General features: G+C 38.5%; 1 protein-coding gene across 1 annotated transcript; it reads left to right on the top strand.

Moving 5' to 3' along the window:
* Nucleotides 1–12,814: 12,814 nt before the first annotated feature.
* LOC148026218 (uncharacterized) lies at nt 12,815–18,094 on the top strand. The gene is made up of 6 exons (XM_087693496.1): nt 12,815–13,989; nt 14,193–14,269; nt 14,454–14,490; nt 14,665–14,971; nt 16,146–16,674; nt 16,859–18,094. Exons 1-6 carry the CDS (start codon nt 13,284–13,286, stop codon nt 17,336–17,338), a joined length of 2,136 nt encoding a protein of 711 aa, XP_087549622.1. The 5' UTR covers nt 12,815–13,283; the 3' UTR covers nt 17,339–18,094.
* The last annotated feature ends 4,596 nt before the right edge of the window (nt 18,095–22,690 follow it).

Below are 22,690 nucleotides of genomic sequence, written 5' to 3'. Positions count from 1 at the left end.
ATGGGCAAAGATCCTAGCTTAGGCAATGTTTGTTGTGCGAGAGTGTGTAATGGAAAGAGGAAAGTGAACATAGAGAGGAGACAAAGAGAATACAAGAGAGAGAAGGAATAACATGACTGCAATGGTTGATGGTATAAGGCTGCAACTATAAGCTCCAACAACATATAGCTCTGCGCATCAGTGTGGGTAGACGATAGCAAGGGCATGAGAGACTAAGGGCTAGCTAATCATAAAGGATCAATGATGGATAATGGATAATGAAAGTGGGAGGGAAGGTTGTATATATATAGGAAATAAAAATAAAAGATTCCAAATGTGGTCAAATCCTTAAAAAAGGCTAAAAGTGTACAAAAATAAATGCATTATGTGTCCTCTACCTAAAGTGTCTAAAACACATGAAATGTTGAGATGGCAAGCTCAACTCATGCAGATATTGATGATAGAACCCCTAGCTAGATGGGTCTACACATCTACACTTAGCATATCAGTGGTCATTATGATCCTCACATGGTGAGTGACTTATTAGTTATTATATTTCATTTGTTGCATCTACCGGCAACTATCATAGTTATAGAACTAGTCAATTACTATAGTTATTTATGCATTGTTTGACTTAATAGGCCATTTTCCTTTATGTTGTATCTTATATATACTTTGTGTATATTATATTAAGTGTAAAAATAAGAAAAAGAAATTAGCAAGAAAACATTTTGGCCTCCATCTTTCTTCTTGTGTTCTTGAGTGAGCTTCCTATTGTGTGTATGCTGTGTGTTTGGCACAGTAGCTCAGGCAAGTCCCCGCACCACACGATTCTTAACATGGTATAAGAGTAGCGCCATTGAGAGAGGCTAGTTTTGAAGGTGGAAGTAAAGGAAAAGAAGCAAGGATTCAAGCAAGCAAGCAATGGGTAAGACGCTCTCTTATTCTTCCACACATTTTCTTGGATAATACCTATGGAGGCACCAAAAGCAGGGAAAAGTGAAAATATCATATTTCTATGAGATTTAATGTGTAAGAATAGTATGATATATTTTGAAGGGTTACCCTTTAAGGCTTTTCCATAGTTTTTTTGGCCATGTGAGGCTATTATGGTTCCTGTTTTGGGCACGCAAGGTTGCAGACAATAGTTTTAAGGCATACTACAATTTGGGTTGTATTGGTTAAAAGTGAATATAGAGGTTATAAATTTTAAATCTATAATTTTTGAGGTATTTTCCAGGAAGAAAACATAAGTTTTATCTGCAAATAGGTTGCAGATAACATATACTATTCAACAGTTAGTGAAAAAGGCTACTTGATGTATTGTTATGCACTTGTTGTGAAAGGTTGTAGAAGACTTGTTATTTTGTATCATTTTTATCATAATGGTAAAAAATAGAGAAAACCCCATCATTGAGAAGCTAGACAAGAACAACTATACATCGTGGAAGTTCTATGTGATGATCTTCCTTGATGGCTTTCCTTTCAACTTTAAGTTTTCATTGTAATGCAAATAAATAGATGGATTGTATTAAAGCTTCATTTTTTCTAATAAATTATGATATCACAATTGTGCTTTTAGAAGAAAGTATCACCAACATAATCTCATTTTGGGAAATGGCATGGATCAAATACCTTCCTCATATGTTTGTAAGCTATATCTAACTTCATACAATGCTTTTGTAAGAAGTGATTAGCTTCAATACTTTGAATTAATGACTTGATATCTTACAAGAACATTTGGTGTAGTTCATGCCTAATATTGAAAGAAAATGAAATTAGTCATGTAGTAGAACTATTTCAAACATATTTGAGGTAGTAGAAAGTTTAGAACTATCGGTACATTCAACACAAAGGAAGTTTGTGCTAAATAAGGAAAAGTAAGTTTTCTTTGAAGAGGGATTAATCTAAGTTCAATTGGGATTTGTTTTTGTTACCATATCATGTTGATAACATGTTAATGTGGTAATGTAATTAAGCTTAATAGTGAGTTGCTCACTTCATGAAACCAGCCAAAAGGGGAGAGAGGTGAAGAGACCAAGAGTACCACACACAAAATGAATGGATACTTGAGCACAAAGAGAGGTAGGGCTAAAATGTTATGTCTTCTTCTTCCACTCAAAAGAACTAACTCTACAAGATAAAATGCTAATATAAAATTACACAATATATGTGCACATAGTCACTAAGTGTAAATCCACTAAGAAAGGAAGAGGTGGATCAATGAATGTGCCATAACCAAGGATGGTGGACTACATGGGTGTAGTCTAGTTGTAGAATCATTAGCATATCCTCACGTTGGTCACCTAACACATTGTCCCGCTACGCACACACCATGTGAAAAACTCTAGAGTGTGGCTTTCTTATTGATCTAGAGAACCAATGATATATTAGTCATTAATGTTAGTGTCCATAGTGTGGATGGTTCAAAAATACTAGATTTTTAGACAAGTTTAGCCAATTTTTGATCTTTTAGATATTACTCTTGTAAAAATCCAAAAACTATAGACAACTTCTAGAATAGAATGGCACATAAAAGAAACCATGTAGCTTTCAACCATTTTGGGAGGATTTTATGTAAAAAGAAGGATTGGCAAAATCGTGCGACGTGCAATCATTGTTTTCAGGCAATGAATAGCACTCCAAACTGGGAGATAAAGGAGTGATCTTGCAGAATTTTGGTCATGTGTTCTAGTGTTTTACCCCCCTTTCAGAGCCAATGGGAGCATTAGATTGGTAGTCTAAGCAACATAGAGGAAGGTATTGTTTTATGCATGTTTTTATCTACAAGAGATTTATCTTCTCATAATGCAGAAATAAATTGATAGGCTTCATCTCTGTGAGTATTTTTCTATGTCTCATATTTCTTTCAACCCCTTCTCTTTTATGTACTCCTCTCCTTGAATCTCCCTTCATCCTGCTATCTCTTACCCCTATGGTAGACTTTTGACGCCAAACACTCTGACACCCGGCATGAAAGTCGGCAGTAGGTTTGTAGAGATGGGGGATTTTGCTGGTTCAAGTGGTGGTGATGGTTTACAACAAATGATTGCTTTGTTACAGCAACAACAATAGCAAATGTAAACTCGACAGGAAGTAGAAGAATTGATTCCTTAATTGTGAATGCGTTGCAAGCAGTGGGACAAGAATTGAAACAGTTTAAGGGTCAAAATGTTTCGGCCTTTATCCAGCTATATAAAGAAAATATGTTGTTTCATGGGGTATGGTAGTATGCATGGAGTTGGTATTTCTCCCATTTGTGGTTGCAAGGATAACATTTGTTGCCATAGATGCAGCCACATATCGGTTGAGAATTGAAAGGATTAATGAAGCTCGTAAAGGAGGCATGGTTGAAGCAAAATCTTGTGTTTGGATGCAAGCATTAGATTGCATGGAAAAGGGAAAAATAACAAAGTTTGAATTGACTAATGTGATTTAGAGTATACAAGGAACAACAAGATGGAGTGTACCAATGGATCAATTTTCAGCCTATACTTATTTGGCTAAGATTCATAATCAATAAGCTCTTGTGTAAAAAAAGAGAAGAAGGGATGAGGACATTGTTGGTTCTTCCTCTTCAAGCCCATCTAAACGCATAACATGAAGTAAAATGAGTAGCAAAAAGAGGCTAAAAAATCCATACCTAAGCATGTTATGGAGGATGCATCTCAAGAGAAGAAACAAGAAGGAAAGAAAAGGAGCAAGCAGCCCAATTATAGGTTACAATCAGATCTTGAGACTGCCACAAACCTTAAAAATGTCTTGAAAGATCGCATACTTGGTAGTAGAGTGGAATTCACACTTGGCAAAGTTCTTAGAATTGCAAAGCATGAATTTCATGATTCAATCATTGATATGTTGAGATGAAATAGACAGTTTGATGGTGAAGTTTTGCAAGCATTAATACAGGTTGAAAAAGACATAGAGAAAAACCTTCAAAGGAAATATGATTATGCATGTAATGCCAATTTGGAGCAAGTTGATGTTGATATAGTGGCTGAAATTGATGCATGTAATGGCCAATTGATGTAGATGCGAGATGATCTGCAAATGAAGGTATTTCATGGCTGGTTGATGTTGATACAGTGATTGAAATTTTTGCAATAATTAATGCTAAAAATAGGGTAGAAAAAGAGGTTATTTATGTTGATATTTTAGAGATTTATGAAGTCAATCAAGAGTTTGTTGAGCATGAACATGAGAATATGGAAGAAGAAGAGGTAGAAGATGAAGACATTGACATGGCAAATGATACTTCTTCTGACACTGTAGATCCATAAGACTTTGGCACATGCTAGAGGATGTGCAAGTTAAGAGGGGGTGGATATCGTGATGCTATGCGCGTATCGTGTGAAAAAATCTAGAGTGTGGCTTTCTTATTAATCTAGAGAGCCAATGCCATATTAGCCATTTAATGTTAGTGTTTATAGTATGGATGGTTCAAAAACACTAGATTTTTGGATAAGTTTAGCCAATTTTTGATATTTTAGATATTATCTCTTGTAAAAATTCAAAAACTATAGACAACTTCTAGAATAGGATGACATGTAAAAGAAAGCATACAGCTTTCAACCATTTTGGGAGGATTTTATGTAAAAATAAGGATTGGCGAAATTGTGCGATTGTTGTTTTTAGGCAGTGAAAAGCACTCGAAACTGGGAGATAAAGAAGGAGTGATCTGGTTGAATTCTGGCTAGGTGTCTTGGTATTTTACCCCCCTTTCGGAGCCAATGGAAGCATTAGATTGGCAGTCTGAGAAGCATAGAGAAAGATATTTTTTAATGTACATTTTATTCTATGAGAGATTTATATTCTCATAATGCAAAAATAATTGATAGGCTTCATCTCTGTGAGTATTCTTCTACCTCTCCTATTTCTTTTAATCCCTTCTCTTCTGTCTACTCCTCTCCTTGAATCTCCCTTTACCCTGCTATCTCTTACCCCTGTGGTAGACTTTGGACCCCAAATGCTTCGATAATGTGAGTGAATAATATCATGCCACATCACCAAGGCATGTAGTGGATGCCAACTCATGTGGAGCTCCATATATTAACACTCCCCCTCGAGCTTAGCATCATGAGCTTGTAAACTCCAAGCAAAGTCTTGAATTACCAAAGCTTCACAAATCCCAAGGCCTCGATAAAATATAATTAGCTTGATCCTCTATACTCACATAAACCAATTCAATATCACTTGCTAGAACCTACTCCCAAATGAAATGGTAATGGACCTCTATGTGTGTGGTCTACTCATGGATGATACACTCAATTCCTAGCAAATTGAATGTTGCTAAGGTTATTCTAGTAGATGATAACATTCTTATCCACCTGCATTCCCAAATCAACAAGTAGCTTGTGTAACCAAGCTACCTCACATGCTATAATTGCAACACCTCTATACACTATCTTTATACTAGACAAGGCAACCATCAATTGTTTCTTGCTACTCCAAGTAACAACACCACTGCCAAAGGAAAATATAAAACCATTGGTAGATCTGTGTCTAAAAAACTACTAGCCCAATTGACATCTTTGTAACCATGCAAGTCCAATGGTACACCTATACTATAGAATAAGGCATAGTCTACATCCCTCTAGAGTCCTAATGATCTCTATATCGAGAAAATAGTATAGCTCTTCTAAATCCTTTATCCCAAATTTAGCCTTGAGAAGACCCTTCACATTTTCAATCTGTATCTTAGTATTATCCACAATGATTAGATCATCCATATATATAGTAATAACCACAATACCTGCATTACTCTCACATGCATAGAGTGGGTGATTGGCCTGTGTTTTGCAAAATCCAATCCTAACAAGGTATTTTGCAATCCTATCATGACATGCTTTAGATGCTTGCTTCAGTCCATAAAAGGCCTTACACATGAAGTCTGCATACATAATCTAGATGATTCTCAATCACATAACCAAGTGGTTGCTCCACATAAACTTTCTCTTGCAACTCCCCTTGCAATAAGGTATTCTTAATATCCATTTGATACATGGTCCAACCTTTTGATTCAACCACTACTATGACAACCCTTTAGCCAATGGAGCAAAGATATTCTCATAATCAATACCATGATTCTATGTATACCCTTTGGCAATCAGTTGTACCCTATAGCACTCAAACGATCCATTTGATTTATGCTTGACCTTGTAAACCAATTTGCAGAGAAAATAGATTTCTTGCCTTCAGGTAAGGGCATTAACTCCCATGTGTAATTATCCATAAGTGCAGCCATTTCTTTGTCCATAGCATAATTCTAATACTCATTACCCACTTCATCCTCAAAACAAGTGGATTCCACATCCTACATAGCCTTAGCTATGTATGCATAGTGATAAGCTACATAGCTATCATATGTCAATTGCTACATTTGCTTTCTTAGTCTACTTGACTTGCATGGACGTGGATCACCACCACAGGTGCTTAAGCATCCTCTTGTGCCTTCTGCACACCAGGTGTTTTAATAGATGGAATCCCAAACTCCTCATCCAAGCTTTGCTCAGAGCCATCTGAGTCAGCATCAACATGAGAGAAGCCTAATGATACATGTGTCACAATAGGAGAGAGCCTAACTTTCTTTTACATTTTATTAATATCTATGATGTACTTGGTTGAGTGACCTGTGACCTCAATCTACCATTTAGGTCCTATCCTTGACCCAACTAGCTCTTTCCCAATGGTTGAGGGTATTGTATGTGTGCCCAATGACCTTAGGCCATATATAAAGATAATGCACAAGTTTTTTGTTTTGAACCTTTCAAAATTTCTCAAGATAAATCAATTGATTTGCTTAAAATAATCAAAAACTAGCTATGATGCATGGAAATTTGAGTCTACAGAGTTCAAGTTTCAATAACTACAGGTAAAGTGGCATAGTATATGGTAGTGCATTACTGTTCTTCATAATGCTAAGATGTTTTGAAAACATTTTTTGCAATAAAAAGGAACCAAAATTTGAAAACATTCAATTATCTATGCATCTAAGAAGATTTCTTTAATTCAACATTTTTCATAAAAACACAACTAAATAAACATCAAACCAAATTGTCTTAAATATCTATTTCAATTCATGCTCCACCTTTTATTAAGGGTTGAATGTGAGTTATTGTGAGAAGGGGAAGGTTGAGAAAAGGTAGCAAAGGGTATTTGTTTCAAAATAATCTAGGGCTAAAGGGAAAGCCTTGGACTAAAAGGCAAAAGTCAGCACTTGAAATTTTATTCCTTTGGATCTTCAATTCAAGGCATTGAGAAAGGGCTAAAGGGCCAAAAAAACGCTATCATATGAATCCAAGGTAGAGTGAGGATAGGGTTATTGGAGACATGGAGCTAAGGCTTATTGGCAAGCCGAGTAGAGCATACCCCTTAGGCTAACTAGGAGCACCCTTCACAAATGAAATAAAAAATGCTACAATGTCTAGGGGGAGAGGATAAACCTTTCAGATTTGAAGTAGGCATGAGCTAAGAATTGACCAAAACTCATTGCTATACAATGAATATCCAATAATCCATTTACCTAAAAGTTTGAAATTTTAACTATGATGTTGGGCTAATGTCCCAATCCTTTATCATTGGGTAGAGCATAAGAGATCAAGTATTGCTCCAGAAGTAGTTTGTGTGAGTGGAGTTAAGCTAATAATGGCTTCCTTTGTCCTTAGTAACCATAAGTCACAATAGCAAGCTTAATACCAAGTGCCCTTCTAGACAAATTAAGAACGAGACAATTTATGTCCATGTTTCTCTTAGCCTTTTACATAACCTTTAGAGTTGGCATTAGCAATGACCTTTGTCCTAGATGTGGCTTGAACTTAGAAACTCTTCCCTATCTCTTCAACCAAAATAACTTATCAATTAGCTTCCTTCGAATAACTTCAAAATATTTGCTTATTGGGAGGAATGCAATCTACTCATGATTTTCAAATCATCTAATTTGTTGATGCCATCCTCCGAAGATTACTTGAGCTATTTCTAGGAGAGGGCTATGGCATTACTCCTCTTATTTGGAATCTAAATTGGTGTGTTTGGAAACATAGAAGAACTATGGTTTGCCATGGTAAAATAACTAATTTGTGCTCTAGAGTGAGCTAGGATATCTTGATGGAGGCCAACCTAGAAAAGGAAAAACTCATCAAGCATGCAAACAAAGATAATAACATGAGCAAGCAATGCATCCATAACCTTTTGATGAACTTGAGTACTATTAATGATGATTCCATGTCCTACATCATAGCATCAAAGAAAATATCATCAAGAAGATTGAAATGGACTCCTCATCCACTAGTACTTGAAGCTTTTATGAAATGCACCTCTTTGGAGACTTGTTTGCAAATTCTTTTTTTACAACTTCAAGGGATTTATGCTTGCGACATATGTAGCTCCTATTATCTATTTCTATTATTAAATAATATGTATTGCCTTCTCAAGTTTTTAAAAAAGAAACATGGGCCAATAGAGATACTACTCATGAAAACTAATGATTGATTTGAAAATCTAAGAAGGTTTTCACCTTGTAGGCTCCATTGATGTGAACAAAACATGACGTGGTGCCACTTGGGCTATCGATCTATTTTCCAACAAAGCACATTTTCTTGTAAAGTTTATGAGCTCTATTGATCCAATCATAGTTATGTTTATGTTTGCTACTTACACTAAGTGTAATGTGTAATGCAAAACATGCAAAAACAATTTTACTAAATTGAAAAAAATGCAATTTGAAAAAAAATTGCATTAAAAATTAATACAACCTTATTTTTTTTCTAAATTCTAATTAAGATTCTTCATCTCTAATTTTTGAAAAAACTAGTAGGTCATACTATTTTAGCTAGTATGCTATAATAGCTTTGCTAATAACTTAGGATGTTGATGTAAAGATTATTGCATTTAAAATTTTTTAAAGATCCTTTGATTGGCTTTATTGAGTAAACCTTTTATCATTATATGTATCTCTTAAAAGAGAAATAAACAATTAGCTTGATTTTTACTAAGATTGTTAGTAAATTTTTGTAGGATATGGTCCAAAGTCATTTTGAAAGGCAAGTCAAAATTCTAACCCATGTGAAAAATTTACTTCCAACATACTTGAATAATCTTGAATGTGTATCATAATCACTTATGTAGTGCAGCTAGAATGGAAAGGGTCAACCATTAAGTATTTGGAAGACGAGCAATCAAAACCTTGTTGACTGTTCAAAGCTTTGTGCAAATGGGACTTTCATACGTTAAGATATATCGATAAAAAGACCCTTGTTGGATTTCAGAATAGACACCTAGAGGCCAAATCATGGCCTATGAGTAGAGTAGAGTAGAGCTTCTCTCATTTTTAGAAGAAACTTATAGTGTGATTAGTACATGCATGTAGAGTCTTATTATTTTCTAACACTTGAACTTATACATCATTGGAACATGTATGACAAAATGTTAACAAAGCTATATGCACTACTTGTGGCGAGAAAGGTACCATCGATTAACAAGACCATGCCCTTACACACCTCTTAGCCTATACACACATCACTTGCACACACACACACACACACACACACACACACACACACACACACACAGAGTTTATGACATTCCATATAATTAGATATGAAATATCTTTTTTTATGTCACCTTACATAAAATTAAAAATGCAAAGCCCTATAAAGAAGCTATGGTCATGTGGAGGCTCACAATCCCACATTTCATCAAGATAAATATAGTAGCAAAAGGTCCAAAGTCAAGTAGGATTATTGTACAAAATGCCCATAACTTTTGTTAAGATACAAAATAGCATATGATTTGCAATAACAAATAACTTAATAGGATGTGACACATGCAACCTATTTGTAAGCATTTCTTTATGAACTCGTACATCTAAAAAGTAGTAAATCAACTTGATTAAGCTACAGTTAAAACAAAACCCATGTAGAACATGCCATGAAACAAGCTTATTCATAGAATTATTCATGCATAATGACTAATATTACTTTTTTTGGATGATATTGATGGAATCTTTTGCCTTGAAGAAAGTGTAAGTAAGAATCACATTTTCTCCCCATCTTGTGTAGGTTATTGAGGTCTTGGTGATGATGAAAGTGATGTACATCTTTATCCCTTGGAAAGAGTATGTTGGGTTTCTAACTCATTTGAGATTGAATTGCATATATTGTATAGACATGGATAGCCTCAAGGAATAATGCCATCATCCTAAACTAGTTTTGAAAATCTAAAAAATTCCATTGCTCAAAAGTTAACATTACAAGGCATGGATGTGATGTTGAGACAGTTGTCAAACAACACATCAAAATTGGTCTAAGAGTATTGTCGAAAGCTATTTTTGTCAAGAAGCCTGAATATACACAAAATAGCTACTCTAGAAATATAGGATTAGAAAAAAGGCAAATGATGAAGATGAACATATGAAGTTCTTGTTGAGAATATAAACTAAGAAAGATCTAGAATGATTAGATGTTTGCACCTATTTTTGTTGTTTAAAAGGGACACAATGTGAGAGGTCAAATTGGGTCACATTAGATCTTCATTCTTCTTCAATAATTATGTGCAGTTAGGTGAGGAATGAGAGGATGAGAATGAACCACATGATAAAAGTATACAACAACACCAACCTTACTCTCGTGCACATTCCAAGAATCATTATGGTTTTAAAAGTGCATGATTCATGAATGATTTTGTTAGAGTGAAATCCAACCATTCATGTTCAAAATTTTTAGCAGATCTTCTAATGCAAGTTCACAAATTGGATATTTATCTATGCCATTCACATGGACCTTAGATAGATGGGAATGGTGACTTACACATCTCATGTATTTTCATCCCACAAGCATGCGATATCCAACTTTTCAACATTTCTACACAATAGGTGGCTCTAACTTGTATCAAAGAATTTCTACATGTACAATGCAAAAGTAAGTTGCACATAAGCAATTGTAGTAATAGATCCTAGGCACATCAGACCATATGCCTTTATCAATAATCCCCTAAGACCTAAGAAATAGAAGCCATATTGAAAGAGAATAGAAATGATTTCTAAAAGTTGAATATTCAAATAAACAATTCCAAATTCTATAAAGGAAGATTGCAATGAGCTTTAGATTTCTGTATGTGATAACACATACATGTCTTAGACCTAAAATAAGAAAAAGGAGATATTGAAAAATCTACACCAAGATTAAGTAAGCATTGGGTTACATTTTAGTCTATGTTTTAAGAGTATTATGTATGCAAAAATTCAGTTACGATTAAACTATGTTTCCATGCTCAAGCTTGTTAACATGGGCATGTACATAGTAAGAAGTGGACCAAAACATGGAGCCATGTGATAAAGACCACAATATAAGGAGGATTTTCTCATAGAATTGAGAAAAAGTGATTTGGAGAAGTAAACGATGAGGTACAATTGATAGATGTTAAAAAAGTGCAACAACCTTCTCCCATATCTATTAGCTATGCAGGCTTGCACATGGTTATCTTTGGAGCAAAAACAACGATACTAGTGGATGCTTAGCTGGTTTGTCTTAGATATAAACATTGTTTGAATAAAGAAGGTTGTTTTTTCTCTTCTTCTTTTTTCGAGGGGGGGGGGAGGGGGAAGGGGTCAGTCAAAGTACATAAAATATTACATGGATTCAACTGTAAGTGGTGCATCATAGAGTTAGAAAAGATAACTTTTGCAAATGCTTCTTCACCTTAGGGAACATGCTTGGATGTCCAACCAATATCTTTACACCTACTCTACGTCCATTGTTGCAACTAGCTTTGATATCTATCATTGATTATATGCAGCATAATGAGAGGGCACATTGAGGTGAAGAAAAATTTTTACCATTGCAAACCAATGACGTTGGTGGATCCAAGAATTCCTCGTTCTAAGTTCAAATCTCACATGGTTGGACTCTCCATCACTCAGGGGAGCAACCTAGTTTCACAATCAGTCATAGACACGGACGTGGTTGGTTTCGGGTGCCTAGTTGACCATTTCGAAAATATAGCTTTGCATGGAGCATCGAAGGGTTTAGGGGGGGAAGCAAAAGGGTTGCTTCCATCCTAGAGCCATCTCACATGTTGGAAAAACCTTTAGGTGAGGATGTGCGTGAGGAGGAACCCTAAGGGAGGTCGTGTGCCAAGTGAAAAAGGGGACAAATGGCCGAGTGGAATATAATAATGCTAGAGAGAGAGAGAATGTGGGAGAGAGATTTTGACGGTGGAGGTGGGGGAGTGGATAGGGGGGTGGTATAGCGGGCGGTTTCCAGGCGGCGGATGTCGGGGCAGACGAGGTAAAGGGGGTGGGACCGGGAGTGCCGCCGGTTTTGGCGCGAACGACCCCGCGCAGGCCGACAAATCAGTGCGGGGAGGCTGAGCGCAGAGGGACGCAAGGAAATCGGAGGCTACCACCTTTTCCAGCATTACTTTAATCAGATTTTAAAAATTCCTTCCTCTGATGGTAGAGGTTGGCAGTGCCGCCACTCTAGAGGTGGTTTTGTCATCAGGAGGGCCTTTTCTGCTGGGTAGGCCAAAATCACGGGCGGGCTGGAGTCACGATTGCAAAAGAAGACCCCGTTGGCTTTCCCGTGGGCCTTTTGCCCAAAAAGGGACCTTTTGTAGTTTGGTTGGCTTGGGCTGTGGTCCTTTTTGGCGGGGCGGGCCCAATTTACCGTCCTTGTAAAAACCCACACGCCCGCCGTCACCCGCTGTAAAAATCTCTCTCTCTCTCTCTCTCTCTCTCATCATCGTCATCATTCTCTCTTTTCTGCTCCTGCTGCTCATGCTTCGTCTTGTTCTCCTCCTCTTCTTCTATTCTTCTTCCATAATCCATCCCCCCCCCCCCACCCCCCCCTCTCATGGCTTTTATTACTCGTGGCTCGATATTAGTTTAATTAGCCCTCATGCACACACTAGTCCACCTTTCTCAAGCTGCCGGCTCACCATGTCGTCATGACTTCATCCCATTGATTAAAACGCGCATGATTAGCCCCTTTTCCTCACTCATAGTACTGATCGCAGCTGCACCCTCACTCATCAGCTCCTTTTCTCAAGCTCTCTCAGTGCCAGCTTGCAGTCCTTTCCAAAGACCTTCCTCATTACCTGCCTTGTTACACCTTTATTGTAACAGGCAGTAATTATCAGATCTGCTTCTCAGCCTTCTGATCTATACTGAGGTCTAGTCTGTGCTGCCGAAGATTGAGGGCAGGTCTAATAGTAGCTTGTGATCTTGTCAAGACAGGATAGATCGAGCATTAGCATGGTGTGATCGGGGGACAAAGCGAGCCGTATTTCGTAATTGTGTGAAAGTAGCGCCCATGGCGGAGTTTGGAGTCGAGCAAAGCTGCAGCAGCAGCACTAGTGATCAGGTATCTGCAGGAGCTGGCCGATGGCCGGTGCAAGAAACCAGGAAAACCAGAAAGAGGCCGGCATCCAATTCCTCGAGCAGCGATGTCGAGAATTCTGTGCAGGACAAGGCAACACTCTCTCCAGTCGATCTCTATAACACCAATCGAATCAACATAAGGTCGATGGATATAGTTGCCAGCCGCCAAAGAAGAAGAAGAAGAAGAATCAGCAACAGTCGCGGAAGAAGAACCTTCGAGAAGATGGTGATGAGTACTGATTCCGCCGATGAAGAGGAATTTGTGGCTGAAGATGATGAGGAAGTAGAAGAAGAAGAAGACGTCGGCGGCCAAGAAGAAGAGGTCGAAGAAGAAGAAATCGAGCTGGTGGAAGAAGCCGAAGACGAGCTGGAGGATTTGCAAGGATTGGGGGGTGATCGTCAGAGAGAAGATGATATTGGTGGAAGCGGCCACGGCGGCCTGAATATATGTAAGACGAATAACAGTCAAGCAGCAGCTGCAGGGGGCAGCGGCAGCAGCTATGGCGGCGCAGGAGCTCGCAGTGGATCGACAACCACAGTAAGGCAGTATGTGCGCTCCAAGATGCCTCGCCTGCGATGGACTCCCGACCTCCATCACTGCTTCGTCCACGCAGTGGAGCGCCTCGGAGGCCAAGAAAGTAAGCGCATGGGAACTCTTCTCCTCCGTCCCCGTGTTTCTACAAACCCTAATCTACTTGATTAGTGTGTAATCCCAGCTACAGTACAAACCCTAACCTAGTTGCTTAGTGCATAATACTGGCTGGTGCGGTGACTGTACGAACCCTAACCTTCCTCAGTTTTCGTTGCCCTAATTTGACCTTCAGCTCATCAATGTCTGCAGGAGCCACACCAAAGCTTGTACTTCAACTCATGGACGTGAAAGGGTTGACAATTGCTCATGTGAAAAGCCACCTGCAGGTAAGACGTGACGATCATGCGGGAGGCTGTCATCATTTGTGTCTTAAGATCATGTCTATACGCATGTATTAGGGCTAACTGATATGCTGTTAGAAACAGTTAGATACATATACTGGTGAGAAAATTATCATGACAGAGATCCGCGTATTCTGGTTATCTAACAACAAGGTCGTCATTGTTGCAGATGTATAGGAGTATGAAGAACGACGAGAACAGAAACAGTGAGATCTCTCTCTCTCTCTCTCTCTCTCTCTCGCTCAGTGTCTCTCATACTAGACAGCAAATCCGACTCCTATTGACAGTTATTTTGATGTTTTCTTCGGCTCAGTGTCTCTTATACTAGACAGCAAATCCGACTCCTATTGACAGTTATTTTGACGTTTTCTTCGTCACAGCTATGTTGGCAGTAGCAGCTGGCTCATCTTCTCTGTCAGAAGAAAGAATCGATCACCCGCCTGTGCACATGGGCGCGCCATCTCTCCATAACGGCTCGGCAGCAGCTGCTGCCAGCTTCCTCCTACGGAGTAGTGCAACGGGCTCCGATCATCACCCTAATGTCGGGTTGATGAACCCTAGATCAATCAGAGAACCTGACGGCACGGACCCCTTTAGCAACCTGATGATGATGAGGCAGCTGCATTCCAGTCCCCCTCTCCAACGACCAAGTCTCGACTCCTCATCACTTCGGCCATTTCCCTTAAGGTGGCTGTCCCATCTTGTCTGATATTTCACTCCCAACAGTATAGGATACTATGCGAGTTCATTCTGCATTATTAAGTAATATATAATTCGGCCTGAATTATTGACATGACGATATGCAGTCCGATTTAGAGTTATCACTTCTACCCTATTCTAACGTACCCACTGAAGCTCAGCACTACACTTAAACAGTAAGCACGTACCATTGCTCATTTACAGGAAGTACCATCCCCTCAAAACACAAGGGCAATCCCTCCATCACATGGCCAATCTTGCACGCTTGTACTGCCTGTAACTTTTCATCTCGTTTCCGAATTCAGTAAACGGCACTTCTACCTATGTGCGATACATTCACTGCTTCGAATTATCTCGTTTCCGAATCTAGTAACTGGCACCTCTACCTGTGTGCGATACATTCACGGTTCACTAGTTGAAGATCTAAAAATAGCAACCTGCTCTTCCTGCATTTGGGCCTTTAGGGCCTTGCCTAGCATGGAAGAAGAGATCTTATCATACGTTCTACTCTGAATTCCACCCTCGCAGTTAGAAGTCAAGCCCATTCAGTTTACCCTACCAACCAAATCATCTGGAAATGCCAAGTGTCCCAACATCTTTACTTCTCGTAAATCGAGATTATCTCCTGATTGTATTACTTGAATGTGCATCAGTGTTCTCTGGCTTCTCTCTAGCACATTAATGGACAAAGGACTAAGCACATTTATGTGCGACACAACAATTTAAGCATATTACGTCTGCATGTGACAATATGGTTTGGCAGGGCTAGTGATAGGAAAAGGGGTGTTTGTTTATTTATTCAACTTCAAGTATGGCTGTAGGTCTTTAATTAGAGATGGACAAGCCACATTTAGTGTGAATGCTGCACTCTTCACAGAGCTTGACCGAAAGCTTGTGAAGATGACTATAGGACCGCCTAGTCCATGGCATGGCATAGACCAGCACATGCTGCAGCTTTACAAATAACTGCTGCAGAGTAATAATTCTAACCCTCAGAGTACTTGATTTGAAGTTTGAACGAGTGGGTGCGGCCCGCGGGTGGGCTTACGACATATTGTTCCGTCGTCATGATATGTTGTGTGCACGTGGGCTGTGATGAGAGAGAGAGAGAGAAAGAGAGAGAGAGAGAATTTGACTGATGGGATTCACTTCTTCTTTGCAGGCAAGAGAAGAACTGGGTAATGCAGCTTTGTCCGCCCATACAGAGTGAGTATATGGCCGGCCCTATGAGGGACAACAACTCATGGAGTGAGCGCCTGGATCGGGCAAAGCTTATGCAAGCTCAATATCAGCAGCCACCACTGAGTACGAGCTTGAGAAGCTCTCATCATCATCCTGTGCTGCCGGATCATCTGTTCAATCTAGGAAGAAATGAGTATCGCCATTCCCTTCCCACAACATCGTCTGTGGACGTCTTCAGCAGTCATGCCATGCGAGCTGATCAGAGGACTGCAAAGGATATTCGTCAAGCGCCTCAATATAATGGCGCGCTCGCTCCTCTCCGCATGATGGGCGACAATAGGGTAGTTAACCCTTATCTGAACAATGCCTTAATCAAACAGCAGTTTGCCAGCAGTGACGATGCGGCTGACGCGGAGGCCCTAGCAACGGGATCTGTGAGAGGAAGCGCTGCAGGTGCAGCTGGCAGCAGTTCATTGGTCGACTTGGACTGGCAGCTGCTCAGGCGGGAGGTATGGTTATACCTATGTCACAATCAGCATTCATCGCCGATGCTCGTACGATTATCTTAATCATCATCATGTTCATAGTTGAATCATCATCCTATCTCTTTTATTCTTCGAATTGCATCATCATCATCATCATGTCCATATCTTCCTCATCATCCTAAAATATCTCTGTTCTTGGAATTTGCAGCGCCCCATCGCAGCTTCTACGGTCGAATCTGTTAATGCGGCGCCGGAGCTCCAGTTGCTTCTCGCGAGACCGAGTGTAGTGGAAGAAACAAATGCAGCAGCTACTGCTGATCAGTCAACAACCGCCACTCCAGCCAGTACAACCTCGTCCCCAAGCACAAAGACGCCTCCTTCCATCACACTTCAGCTCATGCCAGCCCCTGAGACAGGCGCTGCCAGCTCGAAGTCTCACACAGACGATCAGAGAGCTGACGGGGCTGCATTACTCTCTCTCTCGCTCGAGTACCCGGCCGATGCACGCAGTGCCACATCCTTAAGCGCTAAGCACACGTCGCCTACCGCCCTTCAGTTCAATTTCATCAGTACTTCTAAATCGAGCCAACCTTGGCGTATAGGTAGCTACGGCGACAATGGCAGCAGTACAAATAGCCATCATCATGAGTTGAGCTTGGATCTGACAATGTCGATTGGATCCAGTTGATCTTGACGAAGTACACACCCGGCTATTTTTATTGACAACTAGCTAAGCACCATTAATACCTTCACCATTAGGGGTTTGTCTGCTTTGGCTCGCACGTATTAAGGATCAGGCCGACCATGCAGGTTTCCTCGTCCTGAGAGGATTTTTTACCACATGGGGTTAAAGTTTGTTAGCTTGCTGCGTAACGGGATTATGCTAAAACACACAGGAAAGGTAAGCGACGATTATCAAACCTTCTGGCCTCTCAACCCAACTCAGATAGAACCAGAAAACGAAGTTGGAGGCGCTGAAATCAGCTCTTGAATTGGATCAGGCTGGCTCATGAGCTGCTTTGTTTTAGATCTGCATGTATGGCCTTATACCCAAAATTGGTTAAGACTGTAGTAGATTGTGTAAGACAAGCAGCTAGGTTGGCCTTGGCAATCGTCAAGAGCTGCTTTCAGTGCAGAATTATGGCTTGAAAGGGATCCAATAATATTTACAGTGCTCTACTTATTTAAGACACTGCAATCCACATTTGCAAATATGAGTTTAAAAATGTCATTTCAAACAGAATGTCTTGTCTTTGGAAATGAGTATTAATTTGAGAAACTAGGAGTACAACAAATGAACTATACATCATTCAGTTCAGCAACAGCTTCTACATGAAAAACCGTCATGATGGGCTGCACACCCATGTCGTTGAATGTGCATTGATCAATAGAGGGGTTTTGACCAATGATAACTTTAGCTTGGGCGGTGGAGCAGGGATGGGCTTCTTAGCTTCAAGGCTAGAAAGTACGCTTCAACATTCTCTTTTGGATGTGTGGTACTACTCCTACTACTACTTTGCAATTACAATATAGTTAGGGATTATTAAGTTGCAAGTCTTATTTTGACAGGATTGCATAGCACTGTCATCTCCACATGACTAGGGATGTATGATAGGTAGTGCTTTTGTTTAGCCATGCACTTAAATGGTCCTTTTTATAAATGAGTAGATTGGATTCTTGACTTGTAGACTTTTTTGTTTGAATTTTTATGGCTTTCTTATTTGGAAATTCCACATCATTAGCTACAGGTTGAAACTTCTAGTTCATGTGAAAAGAAGACATATAAGTACGATCATTACTTAGCCACACATATTTTGACTTCACTAAATTCCAAAACTCATAACCAAGTCATTGATACAATCTCACAAAGTGATTTCATTCTGTGTAGGTTGATCGACTTGAATCTCATCAAACAATTTTCTTCTACTAAGCCATGCAAGTTGATCAACTTGATTAAGGTATGTAGGAACTTTAGATCTTTTGTATTAAACAGCAAGACCAACATAACAAAGGTAACAATAACTTAGGATTAGACATGACAAGTGATTGGTTGTAGCGACGTGAAGGGGTGATATAATAAGTTAGTAAATGCCACTTTGATTCTACACTAGGCATAGAAGAGGAGATACCAAGGTACAGACTAGGAGATCAGAGGGAGGAACCATGAATAATGGGTAGTTGAGATGATAGTTGATCAAATATCAAGTGCAATGGACACATAATACACAAGGGTACAATCATTTGATACATGAAAAAGATTATTGGGATAATAGGATAGAGTGATCAAAAGACAAATGTTGATCAAGAGACAAGAGCTTACCTCCCACAAATATGTTTGAGTTGCCACATTTGTGAGAGCATGATGGGTACTCTAATGGAAACTATGAGAGGAAAATTTGCAAAGAAGTGGATCACATAGTTGCCAAAATGTATGTTCTTCTTGTGAAGGTGAGACTTCTCATTGTAGATAACGAAATTGTATCCACCTATAAAGAGCTGGTTGTGATGATTAAGGTTACCATGTCGGGCACGCTTGAACACTACATGCCATGAGAAGCACCAAAGGCAATTGTTATACTAGTAACCTATAAAGACAAAGGTGATGCCAAAGGATATAGCTTATAGCTCGTTTTCAACATCATTTATGCTCATGAATTGAAGAAGATGCTAGCGATGAGGAAAGAGGATGGTTTTAGGTTGGCTATTCAAAGCCTAAGTGAACTACATTAAGTAATCAATATTGAGGGATAAGGGACAAGGATGATGATGGAAAGGGGTATGTGATCAGGGATGACGATATACTACTTGGTTGTGAGTACTAATATATATCTATGCATATAATGTGGACGTTTAGAAGGATATAGTCATGGATCACTAGATAAGAATATAAAATGGGTTAGGAACCATTTTTGCCAAAGATCCTAAAAATGTTAAATTATGTTATGAGAAGGAAGGAGAAGAAGTTGAAGGAAGCTAGAATTTTTATGGTCTCCCTTCATAATAGAATAAAGGAAGCGTGTTCTTAGTAGCACATTTAATACAAAAGTGTTGAGGCTGAAATATTGTTGCATGTTGTATCCTTAGAGGGGACGAAAGTCCTCTATTCAAGATAGAAGAATCAAAGATGAACCCCAAATAGTCTGTTAAAAATTTTTTATACCTAAATTATAGATATGGAAGGATATGATATTAGTTGGATCATATTTGCAATCTATTAAAAAATCTTATGATAAAAGATGGACCCGAGGTTGTCATATGCATAAGATGTGACAAGAGTCATTCTGGATATGGAGCCAATGGCTCAAAGCTAGCAATGTGCTTATTTTGATGATAATGGTGCCTTAAATCAAGAGAGTACCAAAGAAAAATTCCTCATAAACACATGATACTAAATTCCAAAGCTAAGAAAATCTCAAGGAGTTCACCTTATAGAATATGCAAGATACCACGTGAGTTCAAAGGAAAGGGTATTTTATTTAGTAAAATTTACAAGATTATATTTACAAAAGGGGCTTCTAAATTATAATTTGAAAAAAACCTGTAAGTTTGGTAAAGTAAAAGGGGTCCATTAATGGCCTTATAGCATGTAAAAAAGGGTATTTCTTAATATCCTTTGAATGCATGTTATATAGATGATTTCTCATAGGTGCACCCCCAAGTGTAAAATTGAGAACCATGATAAAGTTGATGCAAGCATAGCCAATATATCTAGAGCATCTTGTATAAAACTAGTATATGTTGAGCCTATTAAGAAATCTTTCAAAGATAAGTCAACAAATCTAAGGGAATAACTAAATGAACACTTTGGAAAAGAATTTAGGTGTTTAATGACCAAGGCATCCAAATTAACTTCATGTGGAGAATAGTATCTTCAAAAATAGCATAGTTGAATGGAACATATTTTGTCTTCAAAGATAACATAGCTACTTGAAAACCCCATAGTATAGTAACTTCATTATGAGATCTCAGTAAATGTGATTGCTAGATAGAATATACAAGTAATGATTGGGGAGAAGAATATATAGATGAGTATATATTACTTACATATTGCACTAATTTTTCTTATGATGTGTGGAAAGACACTTTATATAGAAGGAGGGGGAGAGGTTGGAAAACTTGATAGTACATAGAATTAATGAGAGAAGATGGGATATAATAACTTAATACATGCCTAGCATATAAGGTCTTTTACATTTTCATTTCTTTCCAGCAACGTCTTCATCTTAGTCACTTCATTCTCAAAGTAGCCATCCAAATGTTATACGATCCTTGTTAATGGGGTAGCTTATAGAGAATATGGGACATAATGACTTAATGCATGCCTAGCATGTAATGTTCTTTTACATTTTCCTTACTTTCCACCAACATCTTCATCTAAGTCACCTCACTCTTGAAGTAGCCATCCAAGATGGTTGCCTCATGCAGTATTATCCTACTTCATCGACCTTTATGTGACAGACTTTCTACATACACATTTTGCTAATATACTAGATGAGCTAATCATTTACATCTTCTTTGCTCTCTATTGTCATGCCTCATTGGCGGTCATTTTCCACTCCTAAATCAAGTCAAATTGATTTATTCCTTTTAAGTTGAAGAAGGGGCGATTAATAGGTCAAGCTTACTATTGTTTACCTTCTTCCCAATACTATCCTAACAAATGAGCTACAAAACCATGGGCCTCTATTAAAGAAATGTAAGATAACATGTAGATTCAACATAAGGGATATTCTTTGTTCAAAGGTATACAAATATATGTATACAAGGATTGTTGGATTTTTAAATTTTTAGAGCTCAAACTTTCACAAGGGGGGGTATAGCCCTAATCCAAAGGGACACATAAGGGGTATTTGATATAGTCTTCCAAATTATTTACATTTTTGCCTTAATAGGTGATTTTTGCTATCCAAGCCTCAAGGAGGTCATTTGGGATTGGATGCCTTTATTAGGAGGTTAATGGTTGAATGGGGCTTCAATGTTTTGAATTACGCACATGGGTCTCCACCTTTTGCAACTTTGTATGCCAAGTATATCTTGCTATATTGTAGCCACTACATTATTTTATTAGGGTTCTTAGAAGAAGCTTAAAGAGCCTTATAAGCCTTATAAGCCTTATGGCATTTTTCGTTTTGTGAGTGTGTAGTGAGGTGGTGCTATGTATCTCACATGGTAAGGGATGTCTTTGGTGACAAGCTTGCAACCTTTATACTAAAATATATGAGAAGTCTTTACTAAAGGTCTCCTATATTTTAAGATTTTAATCCTGGACCAACAACACTTGGTATGCAAGAGACTCTATACATGTAGAAAAGTTCAAGCTTGTCCTGGCATGGAATGGATGTTTAATATTTCAACATATATCATGGAGTTCAGGCTTTCTTTAATAGTTGACAAGTTAAGCTCTTTTCTTTTGACTTAATTAGTGACACAAAGAGAAACTTTTCATGATTAGAATAGAGATAGAGGTAGAGCTAGTAAGCCACTATGTTCTTATCGAATTCTTTAGTACTAGATCTAGAACTAGTTTACTAGTGGCTACTACTATAGTAACATTGATACACCATCCACAAGTCAATGGGTTCGTAGACTATTAATTAATCATACTACGCAGAGCACAATACCTGCCACTTGTTGCTACTCTACATTCTTACCTTTAGTAGACCCAAGCCATTGTCTTGGATCACCCCATGATAGGTATTTTCACCCTTAAGACAGTATAGAGAGTCTCACTGATAATTTAATATATGATAATGGCCTACACTTGCAATCCTCAGGATTGTAAGCATCAACATATTTAGTAGCTTTCACTTTCAATGTTGTTCTTAAGTTCACATGCCATGGTCAAACGTACTTATTTCTTTGTCTTGTAGGCTATTCTCACTTTTTGGAGACATAAACCTTGAAGAGAGATCACATAGTACCTTGCTTGATTCTTGGAGGTTGGTAATCTATTTTGTGATAGAAATATCTTTGCCAGAATCTTGCACATGAGATCCCTACGTATACAGCCAACACTAGATAAAGAAGTCGTCATACATGA

Source organism: Lygodium microphyllum, chromosome 14, assembly GCF_053477565.2.
Source record: "Lygodium microphyllum isolate KBCC chromosome 14, Lygodium_microphyllum_v1.1.10, whole genome shotgun sequence".
Taxonomy (NCBI): domain Eukaryota; kingdom Viridiplantae; phylum Streptophyta; class Polypodiopsida; order Schizaeales; family Lygodiaceae; genus Lygodium; species Lygodium microphyllum.
Note: the sequence above shows the minus strand (reverse complement) of the source record. Positions and strands in the feature narration are given on the sequence as shown.